The sequence below is a fragment of the Rhinolophus hipposideros genome (genome assembly GCF_964194185.1).
Source record: "Rhinolophus hipposideros genome assembly, chromosome: 4".
NCBI lineage: Eukaryota > Metazoa > Chordata > Mammalia > Chiroptera > Rhinolophidae > Rhinolophus > Rhinolophus hipposideros.
Window position 1 is genome coordinate 53,467,297 of NC_138050.1, and position 13,151 is coordinate 53,480,447.

General features: G+C 45.9%; 1 protein-coding gene across 1 annotated transcript in view; it reads left to right on the forward strand.

Annotated features, from left to right (window-relative positions):
• The first annotated feature begins 2,126 nt into the window (after window positions 1–2,126).
• The window catches only part of RAB20 (RAB20, member RAS oncogene family), a 27,342-nt gene continuing 16,317 nt past the window's right edge, over window positions 2,127–13,151 (forward strand). The window contains exon 1 of the mRNA XM_081046766.1: window positions 2,127–2,552. Within this exon, the coding sequence (XP_080902892.1) occupies window positions 2,381–2,552 (172 nt within the window). The 5' untranslated portion in view covers window positions 2,127–2,380. The remainder of the gene's footprint in view (window positions 2,553–13,151) is intronic.

A 13,151-nucleotide genomic window follows, 5' to 3' on the forward strand; every position in this document is an offset into this window, starting at 1 on the left:
CGGCCCCCATTGGCTTACATTCTCATAGTTATTGAATGATGGAGTGTGCTGAGAAAGGTGTAGTAAGCTGGATGGGATACAGAATTCGCTTAAAACATGCTCCCTGTCCCTAGGGATTTTTAAATTACTAGAGGAGATAATTAATAAGCCAGTTAGTAATCTTCAGGGGGCAAAACTGCACAAAGAGGCTGACAGGGTGTTGGAAACACAGAGAAAGGAATATGAAAGTGCTCACAGAGGGGGAGGGATTTGAGCAGGGGGACTTGGGCTGACCCATGGAGTGTCTAGGCCCATCAACATGGATGTAGGACTGGGAGGCTTTTCAGGTAAGGTAAACTGTTGTTTGTGATGTGTTTGCAGGATGGTGAATTCATCCATTCTTTCCTAACTCAAAACTTTCTTGAGCAACTATTATGTGCTAGATACTCTTCACCACGCACAGTGGTGAGCAAAACAGAAAAAGTCCCTTTCTCATGGAGCTTACATTCTAGAGAGGGAGATTACACAGCTGAACATATGAATAAAGAATACAAATTTAGATAGTGGCAAGAAAATAAAGCAGGATAGGGCCATAAAAAGGAAAGGGGGGTGGGAGAGCTACTGTAAAAAGGGTGTGTATGTAGGGAACAGATTTCCAATTTGTGGAGTAGGAAATAGGGAGTATGGCAGGTCTCTCAACAGAGAAAGCAGTAATTGTATTGGTTTAGAATACTCCTGGTGGATTGCAGGATGCAAAAGTATTCACGAGACTCAGAGAAGTAGGAAAGCCAAAAAGGTTTATTGAAATTTCGGCAATGAGGATGCCCATGGCAGTGTCTAGAGAAGACGACTGCCACAGGTAGTAAGGAGAGGAGCACTGGCAGACGAATTGTGTGGTGTAGAGTCTGGAATAAACAGCTGCAGAGGGTTGCTGTTTAGCTGGAGTTTCATCCTTTTCTCTGCAGGAGTAGGGTGCTTGTCATCTTGCAGGTGTTTATGGTGGCGGCTGGCCCCTTCAGAGAAGGTTGTCACCTGCATGTGGAGTGCCTGGTGTTTGTCAGCCTTCAGGTGTAGTGCTAGCTGGGGGACTCAGAGCTAAGTGGTTAATCTTTAAGCTTATTCCTGTTAGTTCCCAGGTTCTTCTTATTAACTCCTTTTCTGACTCATCCGTAGTTACAAAAGGTCTGTCTAACAGTAACCTTCTACGTGTGAGATGTGCGGTGGACGAGATGCCTGTACTCCTCGGCCCCACCTGAGTCTCAGAGCTCCTACTTAAGCAGGCCAGCTGTCCCACTCCCTTCTTACAGGGAATGGTCAGGGCACACAGCGGCCTCCAGCACACACCGCCTACCGGTGTTCAAACTACAGCGCGAGTTGTGCATCGGCATTTTCTCTAAAATAAATACCAAATCCCACACGTTGAATAGCTTAGAGGCATTCAAGGTTGACTCTATTAAAATAGGAAGGAGGAAAAATTTTGCTAGTAGTCATGCAACCGCCACCGTCAAGCTTGCACTCCAAAGTTTTAAATGGCAATGGCTGCCTACTTTTCAGAGTAACGGAGCATAAACGATTTCTTCCAAAAGTGAACAAAACAAAAACGGACCATAGAAATCGCTCCTCCTAAAGTCAGTGACCCTTCCTCCCCAGTTTTCTAAGCATTAATTGTCAAGAGTCTCAGGATGGGTTTTCACAGATGCTTATTTAAGGTAAACTTTTATAAAGACCTTGACGAGTGGCCACATTTGCACACACGGAGATAAGGAAATCGACACAGCTGGGTGGATTGCACCGGGAAGGAGCCCCCATTACTCCCCGAAGAACTCGAGGCTCCAGTCACTGGTGCCCTGGGCGTCCGGCGCCGCCGGGGGGCGCGTCCCTGGGTCTGAACAGGTGAGCAGGGGGCGGCGGGGACGGGAGGGGGGCACGGGCGGGGGCGGGTGGCTGCGAGTGGCCGAGGGGCGGGGCCGGGAGGGGCGGGGGGCGGGGCGGGCCGGGGCCCCCGGGGAGGCCCGGGCAGGGAGTCGGGAACGCCGGGGGCGGGCCGGGAAGCGGGGCCCGGAGCGGGGGCGGGCGGGGCCCGGAGCGGGGGCGGGCGGGGCCCGGAGCGGGGGCGGGCGGGGCCCGGAGCGGGGGCGGGCGGGCCCGGGCGAGTCGTGGGCGCCCTGGACGAGCGCCCTGGACGAGTCCTCAGCTCTTCGCGGTCGCTGACACGCGCTTCTTCTTCCGCGCTCCCGGGCGTCCGAACCGGAAGGTCCCGGCGGGTCCCCGCAAGTTCAGGATCCCCGCGAGTCCGGGGTCCGAGCAGTCTAGGGTCGGGGCGATCCCGGTTGGAGCGGTGTCGCGGGAGGTGGCCGGTTGCTCCCGGGCGCACGGGCGCGGGGAGTCTTCTCGTGGGAAGATGAGGAAGCCCGACGGGAAGATCGTGCTTTTGGGGGACATGAACGTGGGAAAGACGTCGCTGCTGCAGAGGTACATGGAGCGGCGCTTCCCCGACACGGTCAGCACGGTGGGCGGCGCCTTCTACCTGAAGCAGTGGCGCTCCTTCAACATCTCCATTTGGGACACCGCAGGTACAGGGCTGGCGCTGCCCGGGCCCACAGCGCCCCGGAGCTCCGCAGGGACCGGGCGGGGGGCGGGCGGGGGCTTCCCGCCCGAGAGCGGCGTCCTCCAAGGCAGGGGCCTCCAAGGCAGGGCCCCCAGGGCACGTTTCCCCCCGGGGCCGGGGTCCCGCAGGGCCGGAGTCCTACAAGGCTCCGTAGGCACGGGGACCCCCCGGGGCAGGCCTCCCCCTCCAGTGCGGGTCCCTCCCTCCCATGCCAGGTGACCCCATCTCGGGAATCAGGCCGCCAGTCACAGTGCGCCGCCACCCTTGACCCTCTGTTCCCACTTGTTCTCCTCTGCTGGTTGGGAAACACTGTTCAGCTACTCGTGCGTTTAGTGACAATCCAGCTGACACTTTAAAGGTACCCCTGGCTCTGAAGAGAGGACCTGTGTCACCTGTGTTCCCTATGACAGCGTCTGGCTCCTATGGCAGTATCTGGCTCCGGTGTCACAGGCCTGCGCAGACCCTGCTAGTAGTAACGAGACTCACTTAAGTACTCTCACAAGCATAATCTGAGCTGACATCCATAACAACCTTGAGGGGTAAGCAAAGCCAGTATGATTACCCCCTGTTTTACGAAAGAGGAAACTGAGGCACGGAGCCTTTCCCAGCAAGGTTTAGTTAGGAAAGTAAGAAACAGAACTCAAGTCTCTCCTCTCTTACTCCCTAGTATATCTGCATTTTCCAGTTTCTTTATCATCTGCTGGATCTCAGCTCACATATATTATGGGGGTTTGAAGTGATTTTCTGTAGAAGCATTTTTATGATCGGTAATCAGTTGTTTTTAGTGTGTGTAGTATTTTGATTTTTCAAAAGTACAACTGAGAAAAAAAAAGTACACCTTAGAAGATCTTGATTCAAGCTTTCAGTTTGTTAACTGCAAAATTACACTGGCAGTGATGGTGTTACAATAGAATATATAGAAGGAAATATATTTCCTTCCCCATGAAAAAAGAATAAGATACTGTAAGGAAATGAAACTGTAACTTGTATGGCACGTTTTCAATGAGTGTGACTTTTTAGAGGCCTGATACTTTAAGGTCTGATTTTTTTTTTTGTCAGCACTTTAAAAATGATATAGATACCCACAGATCCTGTCTAGAATTTTTAAATTGCCAACTTGGGTGCACCAGTCTGCTAAACAACTTTTTAACTAATTCTCTATTTAAAATTGAATTAATGAAGTCTACTGAAGTACATCTCCTTCATCCTTCCTCCTTTTTGTTTATTGCTGTCTTTTTTGTTGTGGCAGGTAATGTCTTGACTAATTTATTTGCAATCATGCAGTGAAAACAGCATTTTCCAGGTACTAATGTACCCTTCCCTGCTCTTTTCTCCAGCTCCAGGCTGCAAAGTGAGGTTTCTCAAAGATACTTGACTGCTTAAGCTGATTGTCTAGCACTAAACATTTGGCAGCGATGGAACACAAACTCTAGAAATCAAACGGAATCAAATGAACAGGACTTGTTTGCTTGTTTTGGACAAGGAAGGCTGGCCTTTTGCTTCTTTTGTTGACCGAGTGAACTTAACTGCTGTCCTTGTTTTACAAAAGGATGATGCAGAATTGGCATTGGGTGACCCAAATGGAGAGTCCTGAGAACCTCATGGCTTCTCCGAGAACCTGCTTGTTACAAGGTGTGGTGTTTCTGGAACAGGAGCTGACTTTAGGTGTCAGAGCCAGCATCGCCAGCATTTAGGGTATGAAGTAGCAGGGTAGTTACAACTAGCCACTTTCCTCTTCAGTGACAAGGCCCCAATGTAGCCAGAATCTGGATCACCAGAGGATTTGGTAATACAGATGATGAGATCTCCCGGATACCTTGTTAGGCTCCCAGGGGTGGCGACTCATTTCCTGTCTGCCTAAGCTGCTGCTTTCTTGTTCCTGGAACCCCAAGTATGAGCTCAGTCAGGCTCCCGGGGCTATGGGGGCGGGGCAGACCCTTTCTCCACATCACAGACCTCCTGTGTACACATGCTCAGGGTGACCGAGGCTCAGGGTCAACAGTCACACAGGCTACCTCTGTGACTGACTCTCGGTGACTGTGGGGCTATGGGCACTTGGAGGGAAAGGAGAGCTAGGAATAGATACCTTTTCGTTAATTACTGTTGGAAAGTCAAAAGTTTAACTTTTAAGGGATCCTACTTTTTTCCTCCTTTTGTCAAACTCTAAACTTTCTTTGTATTCCACAGACATTGTTTTCTAAGTTGTGTTCATTTTAGTTTTCATAATGAAGGCAGTAGGATGAGGACTGGCTAGAAGGCAATGATTTTTAATGCTGCTCTTGGTCACGCAGGTGGGTGGGGTGAGAATGTGGGGATGTGGGGGTGTTAGGATGTTTAATTGTAAACACCATAGTAAGGGGTCAGCGTTTCTGTTTTGCTTTTGCTTTTGTACTGTGAAGTTAGCTGAAAGGACTTGGCTGCCTGTAGGGCAGACTGGTCGGTGGAGCCAGGGAGGGGAGGAAATTTGTTAGGCTGGTAAGTAGGATCTTATTCATTTGACACAAGATTCCTTCAGAGGGAGGTGTGAACAGTTTGCATGTTAAAGAGGGGGAGACAGAGCTGGTAGAAGTTGAGTGGGATTCAGACTTGGTTTGTCCAGGTGCAGCCCATGTCCTTCCATTGTACCCTCGTGGCTCCAACCCTTGCCTAGTTGGGCAGTCTGATGTGAGGCAGTCACCACATATGGGTTGGTAGATCCCAGAAGCAAAAGGAGGTTGCTCAGAGATGAGACAGAACACCAGCAGAACTTAGCACCACCTCCTCTCTGTCGCTCTTTGGTTGGTCTGAGCAGTCTAAAAAGATGCCCATTGTTTAGCAAATGTAAACTGAGGCACTGCTGTGAGCCCGCCAGGTACTGTTCCAAGCCCCATTCTGCAGCAGTGAACAAGCTAGACAGGTTTGTTGCTCCGTGCCTTTAAATTCCAGAGGAAGGGGAGAGGCCAACAAAGAAATAAGTGGTATCATTTCACCTCTGATCATTGTTTTGAAGACAATAAAGAGGGTTGATGAGAAAGTGACAGGGTGCCTTAAGAGACCCCATCACCAGAGGCTGAGAGGCTTGATGCCCCCTCTGCATTTATCCCTCATTCCTCAAGGAGGTAGCCCCTCAAAGATGGGACAACGTGACTCATGTTTGCATCCCCAGTATGTTTCAGGAAGACCGTTTTCTGACACTTTCAGTAACATTTCTCATGTCCATCCGAGCCCTTGCTGGCAGCGCCCTTCACACCCATATTTCTCCCTGTAGTCTGTTCACACTGCTTGAGGTAGTCTGTAAGATGATACAGGTTTCTCATCCTCACTAGCAGCGTTGGTAACATCCATATTTATAACACTCAACTCAAGGCAATATAGGCTCCTCTTATCATGCTTCTCACATTCTTCCAGCCTCTGCCTGTTGCCCAATTCCAAAGCCACTTCTACCTGCATTACAGCGGCATCCCACTCCCAGTATAAAAATCTGTTTCAGTTTCCTACTGCTGCTGTAACAAATACCACAAGCGTAGTGGCTTACAAAAATAAAAGCCAGGTCAGAAGTCCTAAATGGGTCTCACCAGGCAAAAATCAAGGTGTCTGAAGGACTACATATACTCTTTTCCGGAGGCCCTAGGGAAGAACCTGTTTCTTTGCCTTTCACAGGTTCTGGGGCCTGCCCGCAACTTGTGGTTTCTTCAACTTCTATCTTCAAAGCCAGGAGTGGCTGGTGGAGTCTTTCTCTCATCACATCATTTGGACCCTGACTGTCATGCCTCTCTCTCCTACATTTAAAAGACCTCTCCTACATTTAGCTCAGTTGGTTAGAGCGTGGTGCTAATAACACCAAGGTTACCGGTTTGATCCCCACATGGGCTGCTGTGAGCTGCTCCCTCCTTAAAATAAATAAATAAAAGACTCCTGTGATTACATTGGGCTCATCCTGGTAATCCAGGATAATTTTATTTTAAGGTCAGCTGGTTAGCAATTTCAATTTGCTGCAACCTTAGTTCCCCCTTGCCATGTACCAGTATATTCACAGGCTCCAGGGATTGGGACATCTTTGGGTGGGGGGGTGTCCTTGTTCTGCTGACCAGAGCCGTTGACCACATGTGTGAGTCTGGGGCTGTGTCACCTCTCTCACCTCATTTTCCTTATCTATAAACTGGGGACCACTGTAGCACCCACCTAGAGTGTTGTTTGGAATCAATGAGTTAATATTGGCAATGGGCTGTGGAATAGCACCTGGAACGAGGAAGTATGTTGTTTTAGTGTTTGCTAAATAAACAATCCTTTCCTGGCCCTGGGTATTAGGACAATGAGTGCCACCACCAAGCATGTCACATAAGGGAAAAGAGGCTTGGGTGGCTCCCTAACAAATAATCCTGCAATAAATGGAGAGGTAGAAGAGAAGGGAAATTCAGAGCTGTTGGTTTAAGATCTTTCTCTTGAATAACTTTAGTGCAACCCAGGAGATGATACTAGAGTTGCAGGTTATGAAATCATGGTGCCTGGACGAGGGAGAATATAATTGCTCATACCTGTGAAGTTAGCTGAGAGGACGTGGCTGCCTGTGGCAGAACCGAGGGCTTCAGTCCTGTGAATAGCTGTGCTGGCCCAGGGGGAGCATCTGTGAAGGATGGGGTGACACACAACTGCAGATGCCAGAGGAGACGAGCCGTCCATGTGAGGACCCTGAGTCCCCCCATCGCTCTTGCTTCCACTCTGTGCAGAAGGCACAGCCACAGCCCACAAAAGGCAGCTGCTTCTAGATCCAGGGAATCGGGGGGGGGGGGGGGATGCTCTGGCCAAAGCGATGTTACTTCAGGTTGGAAAGGCGGCAGTGTTGTGGAGAGCAGCTCTCTCTGACAGGGACCTCGGTGACTGACCGTTGATCCTTTGGACTGGCTGTGAGGACTGCGTGTTTTTAAAAGACTTGAGAGATTGGCACAGGAGTGGGTAGACAGCCTGAGGAAAATGTGGAGCCAGGAGTGGAGGACTCGGATTTGAGCTGGTTCTCATGATATTAGTGCGGCTGCTGAGTGGTTTTGGAGGTCCTCACATGGTGACTCTCAGTGCGACGATCAGTAGTTGTGTGACACGACAGCCTCTGGTGGATTATATCCCTTTTCTTTGATCAGAGGGCAGACCTAGGCCCTCACCGATTGTTGTAATAAAGTTACATTGGCCTACTATGTGTGGCTGCTTTCCCATTGCAGCAGCGGAGCTGAATTGTTGCAACAGAAACCATGTAGCACAGAAAGACAAAAACATTTACTATCTGACCCTTTGCAGAAACAGTTTGCTGATCCCTGGTTTAGACCATATAAAGGGGAAAACACTTCTCTAAACGTCTTTTCGGTAGTATAGAAATTCTCAAGAGTTTAACATTCAGTGATGGAGGGACCCATGGTTCAATTAAACTCAACAAGCAGCTCTCAAGTTTCTCCTCTGCGTGTCCACACTGAGCTACACTGGGGTGAGGGTGGGGGCCTGGATTTAAGATGAGCATGCGCATCTACTGAAAAACATTCTTGGAAATAAGTCTTAGTTTAGGTTTGGAATCCGGACGCTCCACCTGTGAAGCCTGTGTTGTAAGAGGGCCCACATCATTGTCGGTGGGTCGTGTCTCTGTAGGTGGGTCCACATTTTTATTGCTCCTGAAGACTGAATGGGCGCCCGTTGGGTGCAAGGCCTCCTTTGCAGAATTCTTTAGCTTTCTGGACCAAAAACAGTGGCTTGAATATGAATGTGAGTATTACGATAGGTGGAAGAAATCGAGTGTTCTGGGTTCAGCAAGGCAGACAAAGTGCCATTATACTGAGAGATTTCAGAGGACAAAGGACGCCTGTGAGCGACTGCACGTGCTGGGAGGTCAGCCCAGAGTCCTCCTGGAGGGGGCGTCAAGGATTCTGGGGGTGGGAAGAGGTATTTGAGGCTCATTAGTGTGGCGTTGATTTAGGAGAATTTAACTGGTTAAGGTCAACCACATTCCTTAACTAATACCTGAATCACATGTAATGTCTCTGGAAGATGATTTTATGCCCTATTTTTAGGTTCGTAGGAGAAATAGAAACTTGATGAATTCCAGATTGAACGTGCCACTTTTGCTTCTTTGAGACTTCACATAACTTCCCTCTCTGTGAAAAAGAAATTTTACACACAAGCGTTTAAACAACTTTATTCTTAGAGTAACGGCTCCATCACTGTGATGACAGATTTTCATGGTCCTGCCGTTGTATGTCCATTGGCCTAGGCAGGTTCCAGTGTTCATTTCACCCCCTGCTGGCCCAGACTCCTGTCTCTTCTGTAAACTGCTGAGGGGGTGTTTCTTTCGGGCCTCTGGATCCAGTCGACATCCTCGATCAAAGGCCCTCTCAGCCTTCCTGGATTATCTTTCCTCCTTTGTTAACCCAGACAGGTGCTTAGAGGTTAGCTGTGTGTACTAGAGGCATACCTTATTTTCTCCCGCTTCACTTTGTTGTGCTTCATAGACACTGTGTTTTCATCAACATTGAGGCAAGACCCTCCATCAGCAAAAAGATTATGACTCACTGAAGGCTCAGATGATGGTTAGCATTTTTAGCAATAAAGTTTTTTTAATTGAGGTGTGTACGTTGCTTTTTAGGCATAACGCTATTGTACACTGACTACAACACTATTGTACATAGACTACAGTATAGTATAAACATAACTTTTATTCACCGGGAAACCGAAAAATTAATGTGACTTGCTTTATTGTGATATTTGCTTTATTGCAACTGAATTCTGGAACCAAACCTGCAGTATCTCTAAGGTGTGCCTGTATTTGTGTGTCATCACATATGCCTGTCTTCCCTCTGTTCTCACATTTGTTTATGGTCTCTTTCTCTGGGAATGTCCCCTTGCCTGGAGATGTCCAACTTCAATTTTATCCCATCTTTCAATGTCACTTATTTTATGAAGTAGTTCTTGGTCATTGTAGCAGAGAAACAATTCCTCCGTCCTCCAGACTGTGCTACAAAGTGACCTGGTGTTCCTTATTGAATTCTGACTTTTATTTATTTTTGTTACCCTTTTGTCATTCCTCTGATGTACAAACTCCTAGAGAGATGATTGGGTTTCATTCATTTTTATGTTCTCTATAGAATCTAGCATTTTACTTTACAATATTTTTTAAGCTAAGTTTTTGCTGAATGAAATTGTTGAAAGCAATGGGAAAAATTTGGAGAGGCTGAAATTAGTGGTTTTATTTTCTTAACAACGTATTGACTTGGAATGATAAAATTGTTGTAAAATATTGTTCTCATGAGCCCCATAATGCAGCTAAAATTAGGCCACTGTGTGCATGGTAAGGAAGCACTGGTCTGTGGCATTAATTATATCTGTCCTTAAAACACCTCTTGAGGAACTCATCTCTTTTGACGTTGGTATCATTAAAAATCTATTTAGCACTGAAGAATAACACATCAGGACTTCTGCTTCTGGATAGATGGAGCAGATGTACTTTTCCCTTGTCTTCCTACTAATTATAGCTAAAAACTATGAATGTTATGTACAACACAAACGTAAGACTCTGAAAGGTGGAGAGAAGAAGGCAGACTGGCCAGGGACCTTGAGATCCAAAGAATGACCCAGTGGTAAGCTCCCTGGGTTTTCTTTTTGCCTCATGTATCTGATACTTGGAGCTGAAGAAGCCAGACATTCAGGGTAGTGTCAGAGAAGACTAAGGAGGTAGTCGCACTCATCTCCACCAGGCGACAATCAACAACCCTCCCACTTTATGCTGCGAGTGGACACTATGTGTGGAACTTGGACTTCTGTGTCCACCTGTCAGGAAAGAGGCAATGCCTGCCCTAACCCCCCTCAGCCCCTCCAGGATGGCATCAGAGGGAGCCAGCTAAAATGGAAGGTTTATGAAAAATCCAGAATCTCATAACACGGTAGGAAAACGTCCAAGTTTCAATAAAAAAATTATACAGGAACCAAGAAGATCTCAAACTGAATCAAAAAAGACAATCAGTAGCTGCCAACTCTGAGATGACATTGATGTTAGAGTTTCTGATAAAGATTTTAAAGCAGCCATTATAAGAATGCTTCATTGAACAATTATGAACACAAATGAAAAAAATAAGAACCTTGCCAAAAATGTATTTAAAGAAGAACCAAATGGACATGTCTGAACTTAAAAAAATCAGTAATCAAAATCACAGTCTCAGTGGATGGACTCAAAAGGCGAATGGAAAGTAGAGGAGAAGGAACTCATGAATTAGGAGACAGAAAAATAAACATTACTCAATCTGAAATACAGAGAGAAAATAGACTGAATGAAAATGAACCGAGCCTCAGAGACCTGTGGGACAAAAGATAGAACATTTGTCATTGGAATCCCGGAAGAAGAGAAAGGGTGAGGCTCACAAAACATAAGCGGAAATAGTGGCTGAAAACTCCCCCAAATTGGCAATAGACATACACCTGTGGATTCCAGAAGCTGAGGGAATCACAAACAGGATAAATCTAAAGAAACCCATGTGAAGACATACCATAAATTCTAAAAATTAAGGGACAAGTTAAAAATAAGGGGACGGGGTTGGTAGAAGAGGGTAAAGAGGGTCAAATATATGGTGATGGCAGGAGAACTGACTCTGGGTGGTGAACAACACAATGTAATATATAGATGATGTATTATAGAACAGTACACTTGAAACCTATATAATTTTACTAACCAATGTCACCCCAAAAAATTTAATAAAAACGTTTTTTAAATCTTGAAAGCAACCAGAAAAAAAATGTCAAAATGAAAACAAATATCTCATTAGAAACCATGGAGACCAAAAGGAAGTGGCACAATATTTTTCAAATGCTGAAGGCAAAGATGAAAAATATTGATATGTAATTCTTATTCATCGTCAATCCCAAAAAGTGACTCTGGAAAGACATGCCTCTACTATATATGCCACCACTTTAATTCAGAATTTTTCACTTGTTCTGTTCTTTAAATCACAGGCAGTAGAATACTATTTAATAATGTATTTCATATTTAATATGCTATTTTGGTATACCTGGAAAGTTTTTTTTTTCCTCACATGAATTTTAAAAGCTTTTGACTTTGTCATCTAAAAATTGGTGACAAGTTTTACATAGGTAATAGTTTTTGGGGTTTTTTGGTAAAATTGTCTTGGTTTTGTTTTATTTTTAAGTGACGTTTATTGAATGTTTGTTTATATGCAGCAAAATTTACCCCTTTTCGTATAAAGTTAGGAGTTTTGACAAACATAGTTGTGTAACTGCAACCACAATCAAAATACAAACCCTTTCCATCATTAAAAGAATTCCGTGTCCCTCTGTCTCACTCCCCTCCAGCCCCTGGCAGCCCTGATCTGTGCTCTGTCCCTATAGTTTTGTCTTCTCTACATTCGTTCAGTACGGAGCATTTAGAGTCTGGCTTCTTTTGCCTAATGCACTTGGGATGCATCTGTGTCGTTGCATGTGTTCATTCCTGTTCATTGTTGAGTGATGTTCTGTTGCGCGCATGTAGTACCATGTGGTTATCCAGCTACCAGTTGAAGGATATTTAGGTTGTTTTCAGTTTTTGGTGATTATGAATAAAGCCACTATACACATTCACACAGAGGTTTTTGTGTGAACATAAATTTTCATCTTGCAGGTCAATTACCTAGTAGTGGTACATTTGAGTTTAATGGAAAGTGTGTGTTTAACACTCAGTTGACCCAATGCCATTTGTTAAAAAGCCAATTTTTAAGTTTTTATTGAATGTTTGATATACTTAGGTTTTCATGTACAGACTTGGATAACCTACACAGGTAGTTAACTTTCAGACACCTTCATGAGGAAAACAGTCTGTTTCTTACTTTTCTTGGGTGACTTTATACACGCACATTCTGCAACGAAAATTTCCTTTATTTCTCTGCCCGTGTAATAGACATGCAGTTGGAAAGGCAGGGCACTTGGAAAGTGGCACTAGACGTAAGAGACCTAAGAATTGTAAAGTTCTAGTCCTGATTATTTTCTTGGCCATAAATCAGACGATTTTAAAAGTTCACTGTGTCTCAGCACAGAGTTTTTTAGAAAGAAGTTTACTTGTGGAGCTTGGTGACAGTTGGGTCAACCACTTATTCCCCTTTTTCCGCTGATAAATCATTCCCACCCAGCATTAAAAATCCACTTCTTTTCTCTGAGATCTCCTTCCCGCATAGCCCAAGCTAACCCACGTCTACATACTTACTCTAGTATTTATATTCCAACATCAGCCAAGCTGAGCTTGCGTCTCCTATAAAGTATTTTGTAAGCATTTGTTGATTTCTTCTGTGGACCTAAAGGATGCTGATATGAACTGATGTCTTCCTTCACTCTGGCCTGGTCTCTCTCTGTGTGCTAGTCGCAGGCCTCTGAAATAACTCAGCTACCCACTGCTCAGTTTCCCATTTTTGGGGGGTGATGTGGATCAAATGGCCTTGGACCTATAGGCAAAGCAGAGCTTAGCTTTGACCTCTCTGGGTTTGCTTGCAGCAAAGATGAGACCAGTTTGACCATCGTAGAAGCCATTATTCAGCTTTGGAGCTGTTGAAGATTCTTAAGTTCCTGACACAGT